The 20411-nt window shown below is 31.8% G+C and overlaps 1 protein-coding gene across 11 annotated transcripts in view; it reads left to right on the top strand.

Annotated features, from left to right (window-relative positions):
- Positions 1 to 19665, top strand: part of LOC129800431 (protein NDRG3) — a 67403-nt gene extending 47738 nt beyond the window's left edge. For 3 of the 11 annotated variants that reach the window (XM_055844787.1, XM_055844791.1, XM_055844796.1), the window contains 4 exons: positions 1434 to 1876; positions 2149 to 2261; positions 5198 to 5282; positions 14524 to 15241. In XM_055844787.1, coding sequence (XP_055700762.1) covers positions 1434 to 1876; positions 2149 to 2261; positions 5198 to 5282; positions 14524 to 14582 — 700 coding nt within the window. In that variant the 3' untranslated portion in view covers positions 14583 to 15241. The other 8 variants (XM_055844795.1, XM_055844786.1, XM_055844785.1 and 5 more) reach the window with 5 other exon arrangements.
- The last annotated feature ends 746 nt before the right edge of the window (positions 19666 to 20411 follow it).

The raw sequence follows: 20411 nt of genomic DNA, 5'->3' as shown, positions 1-20411 counted from the left end.
ATTTATAAATAAAATAATTTTTAATATGATTTTTTTACAATATCTTATTGATAATACTTTTAATGTGATAGAATTAGTTCACAATTCCCGAAGACGATAGAAAAGCTTCCCTTTAAAACGAACAAAAAAATTCTTTGAAAAAGAAAGTTGAATTATTGACCAGTATCTTATGGAATGTCCAGGAAGTGCTAAAAAAGACTCCCAGCTCCTACTTGTCAACAGATTCCTCATAATATTTTACACATAACACTTTTAAACACATTTCTTTCAACACGATGTTATTGTAGACACATTAAGCTTTCTCAAAAGCCTAAGACACTTCCTGGAAAATCAGAATTCACCAAAATCAGGAAAAATAGGAAAAACTTTCCTGAAAACAATCTCCCTCGCTGCCAAATGTCAAAATCATCGGCCATATTGGCCAAAATGTCGCTCCCGCTTGGAATTTTGTTACAAGGTTGGTGTCAAAAAGGAAATGGCGGGATAACCTTACATTTGATCTCTAGATTTTTAGGGACGAGAGTACCCATAAAGTTTGAACAAGTTTTTTGAAAATTTATGAAAAAATTGTTTTTCGAATTTATGTAATCTGTAATTGTTAGTTATCATACTTATTGGCCCCGAGAGGTTTTTCCTTATTCTGGCCTAGAAATATCAAAAAAGTCACAATATCTGCAAGGAAGCAGAAAAACGAAAATTCATGATTTTTGACCAAAAATATCTGAGCTCAGGAGTTAATTAGGATCCTGCAAAAAATATCCTAGATTTGGACATCCTTATAGTTTGTAATTATCCAGAAGAATCGGATTTTTATCGTTTCTAGATAGACTAAAAAAAATTGTTGTTTCCATGGGTACCCAGAGTCCCAAATGAGATGAAAGAGTTAAGCGCTCTCAATACTGGAATTGTGGTGACCATTTTGGATTCCTTGAAATATATCTAGTTTATCTCCTTTAAATATAAAGTGCTTAAGAATTACAGCCAATTTCAGAAGTGGGCGTGGCCTAAAATTAATTTTCAAAAGAATTCATTTATAAGGTTATATTTCTCCAGTTGTATTTTTTCGCACTGTTTGAATTAATACAGCATCTTTCCTAAAATAATTTTGTTAACTTTTGTTAAGCACTTCTCCATTATCCCAATTTTCGTCATGCTGTACGTGATGTTTTCTATATTTTGTGATATTAACATGACTCTTGGAGCTGTCTAATAGTTAATTTATCAAGTGGAAATAGGAAAACTTTCTGTTTCCGTATACTTATTAGCCATCAGATACATTTCTCCCTCTCATGGAGTTGCTGTCCGTTGAAAGCATTTTATTATTTCTTGTCTGCAAATCAGAGAAAATTGCTAAAAGAGAGTTTTTCTCTGCATGATGAATTGGCGCGGTAGAGATTGAGGGACTAATAAATCTTGTCTCTCCTCGTCACCAGCTACGTCTATCCGACCATGGAGGAGTTAGCGGCTCAGTTGCTATTTGTGCTGTCGCATTTTGGTCTGAAGTCGGTGATTGGATTTGGGGTGGGAGCTGGTGGGAATATTCTGGCTCGCTTTGCACTGGCCAATCCGGAAAAAGTGGGCGCTCTGTGTCTCATAAATTGTGTGTCGACAGCTGCTGGATGGATCGAATGGGGCTACCAGACGTTCAATGCGCGCTTCCTGCGCACCAAGGGTATGACACAGAGTGTCGTGGACTACCTGATGTGGCATCACTTTGGCCGGAATCTCGAGGAGCGCAATCACGATCTCGTGCAAATGTACAAAAATCACTTTGAACGCTCTATTAATCCCACGAATCTGGGCATGTGGATTTACGCCTACATCCACCGGACAGACCTCAATATCGCACGCACTCCATCTGGGACTCCACAAAATAGTAAGTTCTGGAACTTTCCGAACATTACTCTGCACTTTGCTCGTTTCGTTTTTTCCAAATTTTGATATTTATGTGATCGTAGCTCCTAATCTATCGAACCGATTTTATTCTTCACTATGCAAAAATTAAAGGTCTTCGAATTACCTACAATTCTCACAAACCAGTCAAGTTTCTAAAACCAACACCAGAGGCGCTGCACCCTTATATAATCAAAATACTTCGAAAAACAGAACCATCTCAAAAACCAAAAATATTTTCCCAATTCCTTTCAGATACAACGCTTAAAATGCCGGTCATTAACATTACTGGAGCCCTTTCTCCTCATGTGGACGACACTGTGACTCTCAATGGACGTCTCGATCCCACAAATTCCAGTTGGATGAAAGTGAGTAATTTACACAGTTTTCAGAGTTATTTTTAGAACAACAAAAGCTTCTGCGGAGGCGCAATTGTCCCTTTTATAGAGCCAAAAACACCTTCCCCAAAACTTTTTCAATCATGTGTGAATAATTGTCGTGCGAAAAGCAATAGAAAATTATTCAATGAATAAGCATTTTCTTTGCACAAATACAAAGCTTTGCAGATATTCTCAAATGAAAATTTGAGACGCAATACAACAATATTGGGGAGACTGAATCATATATTTCAGGGCAAAGGGATTACAGCTATCGAATTTCAAGAATATTTTATTAAATTATTCTTCTGTAATTATTACTGGGATTGACAAATATTTTTTGGGATTGATAAATACTTCTGAAGTAGTCTTGGGATTCGCAAAATACGTCTAAAGTATCCTTGGGATTCTTTTTTTTTTATATTTTTATTTTGAAATTTTGTCAAATAATACTGGGATTCGCAAATATATTTAAAGTGTACTTGGGATTTTCAGATTTTGCAAAAACTTTTTGGGATTCGCAAATCTCTACAGCAGCCTCGAGATTCGTTAATATTTTGGGATTGGGATTCACTAGCTCCACAAATTATTTTAAAGTAATCTTGGGATTCTCAAATACGTCAAAAGTGTGATTGGGATTCGTACAAAAATATATGGGATTCTCTGGCTTAACAAATACTTTTGCAGCAATGTACAGAAAATGCTTTTAAAGTATCCTTGGGATTTGTAAAAGTTTTTTTGGGATTCTCGGGGTTTCCAATTACTTTTAAAATAATCTTGGAATTCGCAAACACGTCTAAAGTTTCCTTGGGATTCGTAAAAAAATGGGGATTCTCGGGGCTTCCAATTACTTTCAAAATAATCTTGGGATTCGCAAATACGTCTAAAGTATCCTTAGGATTCATTTTTTTATTTTGCAATTTTGTCAAGTAATATTGGGATTCGCAAATAAATTTAAAATTTACTTGGGATTTTCAGATTTTGCAAAGACTTTTTGGGATTCGCAAATCTCTACAGCAGCTTTAGGATTCGTTAATATTTTGGGATTGGGATTCTCTAGCTCCACAAAGTATCTTAAAGTAAACTTGGGATTCACAAATACGTGAAAAGTGTGATTGGGATTCGTAAAAAAATATATGGGATTCTCTGGCTTCACAAATACTTTTGCAGCAATGTAAGGAAAATGCTTTTAAAGTATTCTTGGAATTCCTAAAAGTTTTTTTTTGGATTCTAGGGGTTTCCAATTACTTTTAAAATAATCTTGGGATTCGCAAATACGTCAAAAGTATCATTGGGATTTTTAAAATTTTGTTTTTGTTTCTCAGGGATGCAAATACTTTTGAAGTAATCTTGGTATTCGTAAATATGTCTAAAGTATCCTAGGGATTCGTAAAAAATTGTTTGGGATTCTCGGGGTTTCCAATTACTTTTGAAGTAATCTTGATATTCATAAATACGTCTAAAGTATCCTTGGGATTCATAAATTAAATATTTGGGATCCTTAGAGACTTTGCAAATACTTTTGAGGTAATCTTAGGATACGCAAATACTTCTAAGGTATCCTTGTTCGAGATTCTCATGCTTTGAAAATACTTTTAAAGTATTCTTGGGTTTCAAGACGCGTCTAAAATATCTTTGTTTTTCGCAAAAAAAAATGTTTAGGATGCTTAGGCTTTGCAAATATTTTTGAAATAATCTTGGGATTAACAAACACGTATATTGCACCTCTGGGATTCGTTTTTTTAGATTATGCAACTGCAAAAATTTAAATAAACTTGAGATTCGCAAGCAGATTGACTGTAGCTTTGGGATTGGTAAAAAAAATGTTTGCGATTCTCTGGAACTACAAATACTTATCAAGAAATTTTGGGATTCACAATAAGGTCTAAAATAGCTTTGGTATTTGTAAAAGTGTTGTTTAGAAAACTCGGATTTTTCAAATTTAAAGAATTCTTGGAACTTTCAAATACATCTAAATCTAAAGTAACTTTGGGATTGGTAAAAAGGGTAAAAAACTTGTTTGGAATTCTATGGATCCACAAATACATATTAAGTAATCTTGGGACTCGCAAATACGTGCCAAGTATCCTTGGGTTTCGTCAAAAAATTGTTTTTTGGATGCTTGGGCTGTGTAAATACTTTTGAAGTAATATTGGCATTTGAAAATCCGTCTTAACTATCCTTGGGATTCGTAGAGCTTTATTTTTGGGATTCAACTTTGAAAATTTATCTATCTTTTGGGAGCCAAAAATACGACTAAAGTATATTTGGGATTCGTAAAAAAATTGTTTGAGATTCTTGGTATTCGGGAATACTTTTTGGGATTCACTGGCTTCCTATTATGCTCCTTATCAGAAGCATTTATTTACTGTGGACCTTTTAGCTAAAATCCTGTTAAAATTCAGAATTTGAATTTATTTTAATTTTGTATATACAGAAACTCAAGGTACTTTTGATTTATAATTTCATTTCAAACCAGAATCCCAACATTATTTTGTTGCATAGAATTTTCATTTGGGTTTCAACTAATTTTAAATGTATTTATTTCTATGAAGATAATAATGTTATCAAAGCTGTGAATCGCTCTTTAATTTGTTGCATCTCTTGAAGAGGAGAGAGATTGCTGAAGGAGAATAACGAAATAGCTTTGCGTTGTAAAACATTACGGAGTAGAAATATTATATCCTTCTCTGCTCCTTGATGTGCTTTTGTATCTAGAGAGAAATTCTAATTTAAGTTGCTCTAGAAAATGGATAATTTGCAAAATGCATTTTCCTGCGTTTCTGAGATAAAAGGAGATACTCGTTCCTAGTCATCACAATGTTCTAAAGAATTTTTGCAGAATATTTTCTACAACTCGGGAAACTTTGTCTGTGACTTTTTCATTATATTTTTTCCTTTTTTTTCTCATCTTTTCACCGGAACAGATTCAAGATTGTGCAATGGTCCTTGAGGAGCAACCGGGAAAATTGGCCGAAGCTTTCAGGCTTTTCCTTCAGGGTGAAGGCTATGGTAAGTGTTAAAATTGTCTGTAGATGATAAATTAAGCGCTGAGAAAGAATGCTATAATAATTCCAAAAAAAAAATCGCCAAAAGGAAATTCATGTCAAACAGTATTTTAGCCAGAGAAATCAATAGTCAGAAATCATTACTTCTCGATTTTTTTTCCATAATGTGTGTATAAAATAGTGCAAGAGAGAATTCATTGACAGGAGAGACACATCTATCGAAATAATTACATTATTCATCTTTTTTATTCATCTTATACTCTGCTGAAAAAAGGAAATACTAATCAATTCGAAATATTTGGGATTTATTCCACGACTGCAACTTCGGTAATTCTAATTTTGCAAAGTGAAAAGTGAATTTGGGAATTGTACAATATTTTTAATTCCAATGAAATTTGATCAATATATTTCCCAGAGGTATAGAGGCCAAACGGTAGAAAATATCGAGTTTGGCTTTCAGTGACCCCCCATAAGTGAACATCTGTCAAACGATCATTTTTTTCTTTTCGTAAAAAAAATATTAAACAGAACTGCCAACAAGTGTTCCCCGCCGTATAGGTGTTTCTTTGAGCCTATAATCGGAATTAAATACGTAATATCTTAAAACGTTTTTAGCCTTTAACGTTCTATATAATTACCTAAAAGTTTTATTGCTCACACTGCACCGAATAAGCAATGTTTCCACGTAATTTCTATACTAATAATCCTACGCTTTGTGTCAGTCTGTTCACCTTACGGTCACCGGGTCTAGAGCAAAACGATCATAGATAGCTAGTTGGGATCTATGACGGACCGCTTCATGAGTCATAAGTCAAAGTAAAATCTATTCTATCTATTCTATTTTAAGGCACAAAATCGTTAAATTTCGTCTACTTACTCTTCCAGACTCTTCTTTTTTTGAACGTGACACAAAATTAAATTTAGTTCAAACGAATTTTGTATCCGAAAGAGTCTGATAGACTAATGCAAATCTTTTTAGAAAGAAGGGACGCGAATTTTGATTTTATGAAATTGAACCGATCTAAAAGGTGTGCCGGAGCCATAAGTTTTTAGTATCAGATTATCATTTTTTGATCTAATTCCAAACAATTTCAATCGCACAATCGTAATGCTATAAAACCGTAAATTCTGATAGACGAAAAGATTAAGTGATTTGAAGATTATTTAAAATAAAAGCTTGAAGGTCTATTATCTATATCAAAAAACGAATAATAAAATCGTAAAGTTATTTCCCGGTCTTTTAAAATAGAATTTCATTGAAAATTTTTTTCTGAAAACGGAAAAAGGAGGAAAAAGATTTAAAAAATCAATTCTTAAAGACAAACTCAGGAACGATCAAGTTAATTCTTTTGAATCTTTTGAACTCTTTTGGAAAAATCTTTTTGGATAATTTACAGACTATAAGGGCGCCCAAATCTAGGATTTTTTTTCAGGAATCCGATTAATTTAGGAGCTGAGATGTTTTTGATAAAAATCGTAGAATTGGCTTTTAGTGCTTTTCACCATTTTTAGTGCTCGAACTCCACAAAAAGTTCCATTTTTCCATCCTCCAAAATTTCCACCTTCCAGACGATTTCTGAGAAATGTTACTCTGTTTGTCCGTCTGTCTGTCTGTCCGTACGGATGTCGCCAGCTCTAGAGGCCAAACGATTACAGATAGCAACTCGGAACCTAAGGCGCGCCCCCCCCCCCCCCCATAAGTCGTCCCAAGGATCGTTAACAGAACCCTCATTTCCACTGACCCTTCCATTCCCCATCGAAATCATGTTCTTTTTTTCATTTTCCGATACGTTTGGGAAATCATTCAGGTGGACATTTCGTTCTTACACGAAAATACCGTTACATCATTCCTAATTGTTTTTAAAATTCAAAGGTTATGGCGCTGGCACACATTTTCAATTTAGTGAAATTCAATCGATTGGAATTTTACCTCTTACTCTTTCAAACTTAAATAAGATATGTTTGTCTCTTTCTGTCGAATGAAAATTGAAATTTCAATTTAATTTTCAATTTCAATTTGAAATTTCATTTGACAGAAAGAGACAGCTGTATCTGATTTCAGTTTGAAAGAGTAATGGGTAAAATATCAATCGATTGAATTTTACTCAATTGAAAAGGTGTGCCAGCGCCATTACGTTCCTATCACACTAGGATTTTCACAATTTAATTTTGAATTCAATTGAGCCAATTGAGCATTAAAAGATTTCTAGAATTTACTTTAAAATTCTCACAGCCAGGACACATGTTGCAAGAAATTTGCTCAATTTTAAATAGAGCCGCGGGATTTTTGATTGTGAATGCCTTCGAAAAATGCGTGATAGAACTTAAAATGTGTTATAAGTCACTTATCTGTTATGAAAAATAATCTCCAAAACCAGAAGAAAGGGTTATAGGCAAAGTGGTTCATGAAGAGACTCTCATGAATTGAATAAATTTAATGAGAACAATTTTCCTCAAAAGACTGCTTGTTTAACTGTAATAAAATTGAAATGAATGAGCAAATTTTAACATTTTAATTTGCTGAATTCAAAATTAATTTAAGCAACGACATTTATGCTATTTTAGCATGTTAAAACATGTTTTTATGGGCCAAATATTAGTTCATATCAATAAATAAGCGAAAATCCATCAATTCAAATGATTTTTAATGCAAAATAACGCATGGGAACAATTCATCTGAAAATTAAATTGAATTTACAAATTGAAAAAATCCTAGTGTGATAGCACGGTTAAAAAACAAGCTCTAGAGAGAGTATTTCTTTAACGATTTTTATCATTTTTGGGTTCGTTGTAAGTGTATTGGATTTCCAAGCGAGCTGCTAAAACTTCCAAGAAGAGCTTCTGTGTAAACATTCTTTTTGCAATTTTTTTTGGAGCATATTGGTTCAATATCCAGTTTAAAATGTCTATAAATCATCATAAAACAATCTTGAAGCTGAAAATTGATCAAGAAAAAAGGTATTTTAAAAAATTGTTCACCTTAATTTAACTTTAAAAAATTGTAACGATGCTTTACCGATTCATTGTCGATTTGGACGGACGTAATCGAATTAGAAACTTCAAGACCTTAAAGATAACCCCAAATTTGACCATCTTGACTAAACCGATAACAATCGGTTATGAACCGGTAATGAACCGCTTCTTAATCGATAATAAATTTTCACCAAATATATTATTTCAAAGGTGTATTTTATGCAGCGTTTTGAGTGATTTATAAATCGGTTCAAATCCGTTGTGAACCGGTAATGAATTCTTCTATTCTCGAGACTATTCTTGAACCTTTTTGGGGTATCTTTTGAGTGATTTATGAATAGGTTTAAATCGGTTGGCAGCCGTATAGCACCGTATAGTTGGCAGTCGTTAGTATAGCACCTAAGGCCCTTGACAGACTTACGACTTAAGTCAAAGCACGACTTAGTGGAAAATGATGGAAAAGTAGTTTAACCATTATTTCGAATATAATTACGCTAAGCCGTCACTCGGCTAATCCTCAGGTTTGCCAAGGCCCTAAGCCACAAGATCGATCAATTTGCAAAGCTTGGGATGCTTTGCCACTCTTTTTGATTGAAAAACTATCTTCGCTCAGAAATTAATCGGGCTCCTACAAAAAATAACCTACGTTCGGATATTCTTATAATTTGTAATCATCCGCAAAAATTGGATTTTTGTCGCTTTTAACAACATTTCCACTGTTTTTTTTCTATAAGGTTCAAAATTTTAAATTTTAAAATTTAATATATTAAATTTTAAAATAAAATTCAGGATTATTTGCAAAAGTTTGGCCTATTCGCGAGGATTTTTTGCCACTTTCAAAAGTTCAAATTTTCAGGTTAAGGGTAGAATCACATTAACAGTAAAATGCTCACCGTATTTCGTTAATTTACGCATTTTCATTGCAATTCTTACGCAAATTCTCAATTACCGTTTTACCTTGTTTCATACTCGGTGGTATTAGGTGAAAATTCTTTTCAATTTTCACCTAGTACCACCGAGTATGAAACAAGGTAAAACGGTAATTTAGAATTTGCGTAAGAATTGCAATGAAAATGCGTAAATTAACGAAATACGATCAGGCTTTGACGGTAACGGTGAGCATTTTACTGTCAATGCGATTTTGCCCCAAGCTTCAAAACCGAAAGCTCGTTAGCCTCTAAATTAAGAGGGAATATCGTAAATTTATAAAGTTTCAAATGTCTCTTTAAACTTTTCACATTGCAAAAATGAATTGAAGTTGCAAGGATTGCAATATTGTGGAATAAATCCCTGAAAAACACTACTAGTTAGCAAAAAATATAAATAAGAGAAGTTCCAGAGAAAGCTTTCAAGAAATATAACCCCACTTTATAAGAAGCTCAATAATATTTTATGAGAAGAATATCGGTCATTGTTGCATTGTTAATGATTGTTGAATGTGAGAGAACAAAAGGAGTGAACGAAGAGAGATATTTTCTGGAGAAATCAGCATTAAATAAAAAGATAACGCGAACAATTCGATTGAAGCACGTTTAATATAAAAAAAAGAAGCTTTTGCTACAGAATGCAAAAGTTATTTTATTGTATTTTGCACAGAGCGTTTTACTAAGAAATTCTTTTGTGTCACTCAATTTTTTCTTCTATTTTCCTTTTCTTATTTCTATCTTTCTTTTTTTAAAGCACTTTTATTTGCCTTTTGCAAAAATATAAAAGAGATTGAAAGAGAAAATTCGATGAATTTTTGAAGATATTTTGAAGCACTTTTGGCTTGAAAGCTTTACCTAAATTGATGAAGAATTTGCAAGGAAATAATGCAATCAAAAAATTGACCAAATTGTAAGATTAATTGGATGAAAAAAAATAATTAGGTACACTTTACATTTCATTGAAATTTTTTCATGAAATGCTTGTAGTTTTCATCAATATTTTTTTCGCATTTTATTTCTCAAAATTCCTTTTCTTTTTGCATTATTTTTTTACAGTCAAAGAGAGAAAGAATATTTACCAAAACAGCGTAGTTGAGTGAGATATTTAAAATTTAAAAGAAGCAAGAGAAAAAGTAAAACTTGAAAAAAAAACAATAATTATTGACAATGTTCAGAGGAAAATATTTAAGAAAATAGAAAAAAAACTATATTAATCAATTTTGTCATTACCATGTAAAGATGAGAGATATTTATTGCTTTCAAATAATCAAAGACAGAGAAAAAAACAAAACTGATAATTGAATAAATATTGAAGTTGGTTAAAAGTCGTTTTCATACATTTTTTCTCTTATTTTTTCCGCCTTTTCTTATTTCTTTATTAACATGCGCATTTGTTAATTCTTTTTCACAACAAAATGCCTTCAGCAAGAACCAAAAGCACGTGAAAATGCTGAATTTTTGGCAAATAAAATGAAGGAAAGACACAGCTTTTTGGCACAAACAGCAACATTCCTTTTTATCTTATACTTCTTTTTTTTAAACACTTTTCCACGGACAATCAAATTGGAAAAATAACACACAAAAAAGCTTAAGTTTGTGAACGAATTTTTAGTGCCTTTGAGAATCCAATGGTATGTACAGGAAAGACACAATTTTATTCAAAAGTTATGCAACATGTTTCTTAGTATATTGTAGAGAATTTCAGCATGAACTAAATTTTGAAGTTATTGGAAATTTTTTAGCACAATTTGAGGAAGAGAAATACAGGTTAATTGTGTTAATTGTCTAGAAATAGCTCAATAAACATTGGACAGAAGATGACGACATTTGAGCTGCAAAATCTAAAAACAAATATATCACAATATTTGATTTACAACTATAAGAAATGATCGATAAGATAATTGCTGGATTTATTTTGTTTCAATTTCATCACATTGACATTTATATCATTGCAAAATTAAACTGTGATTTGTTTTTCATTCGTAATCTTATTACGGATTAAACGTCCTATATTGGCTGAAACACAGTGGCGTACTTTAATAAATTCGCTAAAAAGGAATTTAAGCCACACCTCCTGAAAAATATATGGCCAAATGAATTGAATATTATTGTTGTGTAAAAGATACCGAGAAATTCTAGGAATAAAACTACCTTTGAAGTTTTGGTTTCAGACGGGAAATATAAAAAATAGCGCAGTTTAGAAAATTTGGCCACGCCCATTTAAAATATTATTCGTTTCCAGGACGACTGTACAAAGAATAACTGTTTTCGGGTAAATTCATATGCCTCGTTATCATTTATTTGTTTATTTCATTCTTAATTAAAAAGAGAAAAAATTTCAAAGAAAAAGTTTAATCGAGACCAAAATTTCAGAATTTATGTTACGCTTTAATCAAGGGGTTACTCAAGATCGAAAATTTCTGTCCATATTCCGTTTATTCCATGTGATTCCAATGTAATTCTAGTGATTCCAAATGTGTAATTCTCTTAATAATTCAATTCGGAATTCTGTGATTCTCAATTATTCCATTCTGTGATTCTGTTTATCCCCGATATCTTCGAATTTGTCGAATTTCAGATTTTGGTTAATACGATAAATTTCGTTTGTTTTTGGAGAAAATTAAATTTTTCATTCTGTCACAATTCGTCGCTTCAAAAGAGACTGCAATATTTTACTGCAATTAGTACTTATCTCCGATTTTTGAAGTTTATCGCGGAAAAATCCAGTAACGGATGTAGAGGGTAGCAAAGAGGAAATATTGACGGGGCCCCTACCCCAAAGGTACCCCCCCCAAACCTACGAACCGTTTTTTTAAGTGTTTCGCATTTGTACGCTTAATTCTATCTAATTTAAAAATTAAAATTTCTGTTCAATTCTAAAATTAAGCATTAAAAATTAAATAGGGGAAAGTGTCCATGCTTGATACCATTGGAAGCTTCGTAATGACTAAATTTTTCCTATGTTTCTCAATAAACTGGACTTCGCAATTTATTTTAAAAACTGGCAACTTTCCCATAGTTTTTGAAATATATTTGCGATGAGTCACATATTATATTACATAGAAAATTTAGTTATTACGAAGCTTCCAATGGTATCAAGCATGGGCACTTTCCCCTACTAAAAAATAAAAACATGACAGTATAAAACTTAAATTAATTCAAAAACACCAAGATTTATTTCACCATTATGTAATTTTCACACAAGATGTTTCTTTCTACTGTTTTGATATATTTGTTGTTAGATTTTCTGAACTTTCCAAAATACTTAAAATAACTTAATTTGGATTATAAATCAATAAAAGATAAAAAACGATAAAATATACAAAGGCTTTACGCGACGTCTAATTTTAAAGATCTTCAAAATAGAATTTTTAGAGATCCTGGAAGGAATTTTTCAGATTTAAAACCTTGTCTAAATCCGACAAAATCGTATAAATCGGCATAGTGATTTCCTCGAAAAACAGGTCGTAAGTCCTTTTTCCTTTTATTGATTTTTTGATAAGCTCAAGTCTTAATAATTGGGTTTATTTTTTCAAATTTTTGAGAAAACTCATGTTCTTTGCATTCGAAAACCGATTTCTTTTGGGGATAGTTCTCCAATAGTAAAAGGGCAGTTACTAAAATTCTCGTTGCACCCTTGACTCTAAACAGAGCCTCTTATCAATCCTACTAAATAATGAGCGAGGACCTCAATCTATATATAGAATACTGAACTTATGACAAAATGTAGTGTCTCACCGTTCACGATTTTGTTCTTGATATCCCTGGGGTCCGCCTTAACCGAATTTGCTGACTGGATTTTTTATCTTGTATCCGCTACTGGAGAAATCGTATTTCTTTTCGAATGAGACATTCTACGATTGCTGTCTAAATTGAAAATGTGAAAAATGTTCATTTATTTATCTTCTTTGGAAAATAAAAAAAAAATTCATAGAAATCTGTAAGGTACTTTGGTTTAGAATTATTTATCGCTGAGTTTTAGGAAAGAATGATTCTGTGATTCCATTTAATTCTAGTAATTCCATTTCCATTTAATTTGATTCCAGTGGTTCTTGAAGGAATGTCATTTCAGATTCCGTCACAATCTTACGAATAATTCCGTGGATTCTATGGATTCTAACGGAAAATTGTGTCGGTATTCCAAACTTGAGTAACCCCTTGGCTCTAACATAATTTCAAAGTTTTCGGATTTCTCTCAGTGTATGGCTATCTGTAATTTCCATTAAAATTATCAACACAAAATTTCCGATATTACACGATTTTTAACGAGCACAGGTCTAGATTTTTAGGAAGAGTACTAATGATTCTGGAGAATCCTTATCTGATTTTAAGGATTTCCTCCTTGTATTGTTCCTTAGCGGATCTGACATTCATCTGATGATTCAATTCAACTGAAACCAAACACTTTTAGACCGTAAAATACTAAGTATATTTATACGTAACGCTTCTTTCTATTTTATTAAACATTTATTAATATATCATTAAGATTAACTTTTATTGAGCATCATCTTTTGACCGTTAATCGGAAAACCCGTAATCGTATGCTCAAATCAAAATTCGTAGGAAATTAGGGTTAGGTCTAGTATACTCTTGCCCCGGTAAATCTAACACCAATAAACAAAATTTAAACAAAAATCTTTCTTAGTGAGTTTGAAGCATTAAGCTTGAAAAAAGAATATTAAGGTTACGTCCAGGGACTTTTTAAAGGTAAATAAAAAGAACTTCAAAATTCAGCAATTATCATGAAAGCAAAATTATCAATCTAAATTGTTATGGCGCGGGCACACCTTTTCAATTGAGTGAAATTCAATCGATGGAAATTTTATCTCTTACTCTTTCAAACTGAAATCAGATACAGCTGATTCTTTCTGTCAAATGAAATTTCAAATTGAAATTGAAAATGAAATTGAAATTTCAATTTTCATTCGACAAAAAGAGACAAACATATCTGATCTCAGTTTGAAAGAGTAAGAGGTAAAATTTCAATCGATTGAATTTCACTAAATTGAAAAGGTGTGCCAGCGCCATTAAATATTTAAAAATTTCTGTGCTTTTTTAATTTTAGATTGAATATTACCTCTTCCTCAAGTGTTAAGCTTTCCAACGTGCGCTTATGTTTTAGTCACAAGCTTTTTTAGAAAAAAAAACATAGGAACGTTTTTTACAATTTGGACACATTTTTGATTGGCATGAACGTTTTTTGAGGAACTTCTTTTTCTGAAGAAAATAGCAACAAAAAGCAGAAAAAGAAGTAACTAAATTGAGGCACAAGTTTGCAAAGTGATCAATAAATTGTGATTATAATTTATTTTTCACACACACAATTTTATTTATTTCTTTTTATAGCTGTTGGAGCATTGCAAAAGTTAGCTAGAGCCGCCACCATAGAGAGCTTAACGGCCTGACTGTCTTGTTGAAAAAGCAAAAAATGAAATTTGAAAAAAAGAAGAAAAGAAAATTTTCTTTTTTAGAGATTAGTGCATTAGATTTAGGTGATAAATCATACGTATACCAAATTATTGGATTTTTACGAATAGTTTTACTCTTCTTTTTTTATTTAGTTCTTTTTTTGTGTTATTTAAATGTGCTTTTCTCAAAATGTATTTTTTCTAGGATTATTTACACACTCTTCCTGTCTACACTAAAAAAAAATTAAAGTTAAATTTCAGAATTTAGCAAAGAGCATTTAACACATTGTTTAATATTATTATTATATTTTTTTATTTAGAAATGTATTATAGAGTAATATTGGTAACGAAAAAACAATATTGAAAAATATCACAATTTGTATTTTATCGCAATATTTTAATAATAATTGTTGTTTATTGCTGGCAAATTTATTTTTGTATGTATAATTCTAGTTTTTAAGTTAAATGTGTGATTAGTTTCTAGGAAATGCTCAAAAAAAATTAATCCAAGAGTTATGCAAACGGGAACAGTTTAGAAAATAAGCCAAAGTAGAATAAAAATTTTTCTGTAACCCAAATTCTAAAATTTCATATCAAAAAAACAAAAAAAAAAACAAAATTCTGATTGGATGAATTAAACTGAATCCGTTTGAAAACGCCATCTTTTATTTTAGCACGCTTGAAATTTACATTTTTTGGTTTGGTTTTCTGTTTTTTTTTCTGGTTGTTTATTTGCTATTTTTTAGTTTTCACACTGAACACTGCAAAATTCACGACAAATTGAAAGGAATATTTCCAAGGAATGATCATCAGGATATTTTTGGGGTTGAAGATAGAAGGAGGTGTCATTCTTTCTGTTGGATTTTTATCATCCATTTTTTGATTCTATCATCGCTTCATTGTCATCAATCGCAGTCAGAGAGAAGACAGGTTCATAGATTTGTGTGGTTCTTTCATGCGAATTCAATTTGAAAATTTGAACAGTGAGAGAAATATTCAGAAAATTTGGAAAATTTTTGGAAAGTTGATTTTATTTAGGAAAATTGTCGAAATAACTCAATTTTGATTCAATTTAGGACTTACGTTTTAATTTGAAGTTGAGTCATTACGTAGTAATTTTTACTATTTTCCTAATACATTTAAATATTTATTTATTATAGTAGAAAGCAAGAAGTTAATGCAGATTACTAATAAATTTGAATTTAAGACTAAGGTCTAGCTAATGCCTAATCTTTCTTACTATTTTCCTAGTCAATTTAACTTCTTTTTTGAAAAATATTGAAATTAGCTATTTTTTTTTTAGAAAAATAAATGCAAAAGAAAAGAATAAGTACATATAATACAAGTACAATAATTAACATTGAATTTTATGTTTAAAAACAGAAATACTAAAAGTTACTAGAAAAGATATTTTGAATTAATTTTCTAAGAATAGTAGAGTAAGTGTGTCAAATTTCGGCATAGTTGCAGGAAAGCGTCAAAGTCTTAAGTTTGAAATGTAATATTTTAAATTCAAATTGACTTTTTTTATTCTTTCTTCTGAAAGAGTGTTTCTTGGAACCTTGTAAAGAGTTTACCGTCTTGATTTACTCTAAAATCATTCGTAATACATTTCAAAATGAATAAAAATATAGACATAGCTTTGGTGCCCTATTTCGGCCACCTTCATTCTCATAGTTCCTTGCCCTTCCGGAATTCTTCCAATGCCTTTATCACGTTTTTCTCGTTTGTCGAACCTGCATTTTTTGTTATTCTTTTGCATTGTATAATCTCTAGAGTACGTAAAATATAAAAGTTCATGGAAATTCGAGGAACAAAAAAGGTGGCCGAAATTGCAAGCAGGCCGGAATTTGACACACTTACCCTACTAATATTTTTTTATTTATATTAAGTTCTTCCGATGTTCATAAGAGGATTGCCTTCTTCTCAAATCAAAAAGACTTTTTCTTGTCCAAAAAGATGTTATCTAAAATAATAAATTATTTATATAACTAATAATGGAGTTATAAACGGTAAAAGATATCTAGTAGCGGTCTTCGGTGACCCCCCAATAAAAAAACTCTATATACTCCATATACTCCAAAACCAAGCTTTTTTGGGGTTTTCTCGGTATTTACCCAAACGTTTTCAAATTTTTTTGGATATGACCGCAAATTTCTGCATTTTGAGTTTTTAAAGGTCAAAGTTCGACCACTCTCTGTAAGAAATCGACGACTCAGAATATAGGGTAAAGGCTCATAATTTTGTACAGTCTGCTTATAAGCATCGATGTTCCAAGTTTGAAGTGCGATATTTTCAATACTATTTTTTTTGTTACTCTCTTTCAGAAAGGCTGTTTAGAAACTTGGCAAGGGTTTATTGTCTTTGTTTTTACTAAAATCAGTTTCAATACGTTTAAAAATGAATTGAAATGTAGAGGTGAATTTGACTCGAATTTTGGACAACTTGGTTATTAATTTGGACAACTTGACTGTAAATTTGGACATCTAATCCGCCTCAAAATTATTCCCATTGTTCTTCATTTGATGAACCAATCTTACCAAGTCCTCTTCCTGTTCATGTAAGGGAACCGTAGAATGTCACAAGAAGCCCGGAAACTTTCCATATCATTCATTAAAGTGAGTTGACTTCGGTAATTCAAGTACTCGCGGATGCGCTCATTCCCTGGCCTTTCCGGGAGCCTTTTAAGGCTTTTCTTACTACATCTCGTTCGTAGAGATGATGCTTCTTTGTTTCTCCAGGCATTTGTACGACCTAGTCATCACAAAAGTTAAAACTTCATGAAATTTCGTGAGAAAAACACCTGTCCAAAATAAGGAGTAGCACCTCACTGGTGAATGTCTTAGAAAATTTCCCATTTTTCACACGAAAAATCTAATTCACAAGGCAAATCTCACTTCAGGTCAAATGTACAAATCACCACTAACGTGAATCAACACAATATTCCATGAATATTCAATAATATCACTCGAAAAAGCGAAGAAACATTGTTAGTACTTCACCACAGCTAAATAAGACTGAAGTAAACACAAAGTTCTGTCATATTTCTCGTAAGGAATTGTTCACAATGAATTTTCAACAAAGCGTTTCAACTCGAATCTTATTCAAAATTTAACGTATTTAGTGTTAAAATCTTCCAAAAAGAACAAATATTTAGATGGAATTCATTATTCATCAAATATTGGAACAAAAATCCATAATTTTAATCAATTTATTTTTAGTGTCCAATTTTATCCTCAAAGTGTCCAAAATAAGAAACTGGACAAAATTATGAGCCCTTACCCTAAGCCGAACACCTCGATTCTTTTACAAAATTCGTTTTACTCGCTTTTTGAATACTTCTTTATACATTCTACCTTCCCTGTGACTATTATACTTGGAAGATAATTATTTTCAATGTTATAGAGATTTTGAATCTCAAAAATTATACAGTGGTGGAAATAAGTATAATTCCACCAATTAGACCTTAAAGAAACTCAACAAAAAAAGAAATGTCGAAAAAAATCTCATACGTAGACCATAATTTCCTTTTATACCAACATAAAAAATCGACATTTTGATTTTTTATTCTAAGTATTTTTAGAAATATAATAGAATTTTGGTTTTTAGGGTGGAAATAAATATATTTCCCAAAAATAATGTTTGAAAAAAATTTAAATAGATAATTACATCTTAAATTAAATACATGTTAAATTAAAGGATCAAAATACTCCATTTGAGTTTGTTTAACAGTATTAAAATATTGTGTCGAGTTTGCCTACTGAGCTAAGGATCCATCCCCACCAAAACTTTAATTTTTCCCTTGTTTTTGTTCGTTAAACATTTTTCCTACAATATTTCGGTTGAAAGGTAAAAGTTAATGCAAAACTTTAGAAGATGGACCTTAATTTACTAATTATAGGTAAAAATGAAATTAGTAAAAGATATTAACCTAAATTTGGTCAAAAAAAAAACATTAGCGCTCAATTTATTGAGTGGAATTATGTTATTTTTATAGTTTTTCGTTAAAATTAATTTGTTTTTTGTAAATCAGTATAATTTTTTTGGGAACAAATGTGAAATGAATAAACTGTAAAGAAATCTTGTTTCTGGTGATTTTTAGATGATTTGCAATAAATATAGACAAATTAAACAAAGAAACTGAAAATAGTAATTTTAACTATTTATTAGTAAATTTGACCATTTTCATTATTTCTGCCATCTGTTTTTTTTTTCAAATATTGTGCTCTCACTGTACAAAATTTGTGTGAAAGTGGCTCATCATCAGCTTAATGGCTCTTTGTGTGTGATTCTAGGCTTAGAAGAGAAAATCCACTCTGCTGTCCAGCAGAGTTGATGAGAATGTTGATGAGATTGTTAAAACAGGGTTTTCTTTTTGTACATATTCTCGTCGACTCACCACGCGCGACCACAGAGAAAATTTAAAAGACAAAAAGCCGAAAAATCATTCCACAAGACAAAAAAACAAAAATAAAAAAAATCATCTTCTAAAAAAAGTTTGCAAAAAAAAAGAAAAATAAAACCACCTCCCCAAAAAAATACACACGCTTTCTTCATTCACCGCCCACCACCCACTCGCCAACACAACCATCTTCTGACCACCATTCAACGAACACTAATGTCTAACCAAAATGGTATTGGATCAGCATCTCCGCTCATTGCGACTCCGGCGCTTCGGTGGCTCCGAAGCCGCACCGGAAGCAGCGTCAGCAACAACAACGACATCTACAGTGACGCCCACGTAGTCCAGGGATGCCTCAATGGCAATGGAAAGGAGATTCGCATCACGGAGAACCCCTTCGTGTCCTGCTAGAGATTCGCTCAGGCGTCCAAAGTGCGCAGCCGTAACTGGACGAAGCGCAAATTCCGCACTGTACGCCTCCTCATTATACACTAATTTGCCTTGTGCATCCTAACCTCTTTTATTTAAGTTCACGAAGAAGGAAGTTTTTAGGGCACACGCTCAAGTTCTCGAAGGTAAGGATTGCAAAGTTTAGATGGCATAGAAATTCTTGCTGGTATATTAAAGTTAGTTGTGTGAATAGATCTAAATTCCGAATCTCAGAACGATTATGTTCCTAACCTCAAAAGTTGAAAATGAATTAGTATTTCATAAATACAAAGTAAGAATGTTTGATTCCAATTATGATTTTGGAAAACTTAAAAATAGTTAAAAAAAATTAAAAATCTAAATAGTTTTTTAAGGTTATGTTCATCATAATCTCAGACTTGTGAATAATTTCTTAGTTTAGTAAGAGACTATGTTTCAATGGGTCTAATTCTGTTATTTCGTCAAAAAAGAGTTCATTCTATCATGTAACGCTAAATTTGCTAAACATAACCTCAAAATTTTAAATAAACCAAACTTTAAAATAACTTTAAGAAACAAATTAAAAGATTTTGAAATTGAATTGGAGTTTAGATCCAAAGCATCAGATTCTAACCTCTAACTGACTTAATTCTTTTTGTGAAATTGGAGAATAAAGCCATAGAGACCATTTTCATCGAACCAATAGATTGGGATTTACAGTAGAGTTCCTCAAATTTGAACACACAGAAAAATTTTGACTCTAAATTTAAGAATATATAAGATCCTGGGAACTTAAATTGGACGTGAATCCCAGTGGCGCTTAAGTTTAGAAGCTCTGAGCGAAAGAAATGGGCTAGAATCCTTAGCTCTTTCAAGTTAAGAGATCGGGAACTTAAGTTCAACATTAGCTGGAAAATGAAAAATGTCTACAGATTTGCAAATTGCAACTAAAACTAAATGCTCAAGGATTTAGAATTAGGGCATTGGCATTCAATTCCATTAAATTCAAATTCCAT

The sequence above is a fragment of the Phlebotomus papatasi genome, chromosome 2 (genome assembly GCF_024763615.1).
Source record: "Phlebotomus papatasi isolate M1 chromosome 2, Ppap_2.1, whole genome shotgun sequence".
Taxonomy (NCBI): domain Eukaryota; kingdom Metazoa; phylum Arthropoda; class Insecta; order Diptera; family Psychodidae; genus Phlebotomus; species Phlebotomus papatasi.
Note: the sequence above shows the minus strand (reverse complement) of the source record. Positions and strands in the feature narration are given on the sequence as shown.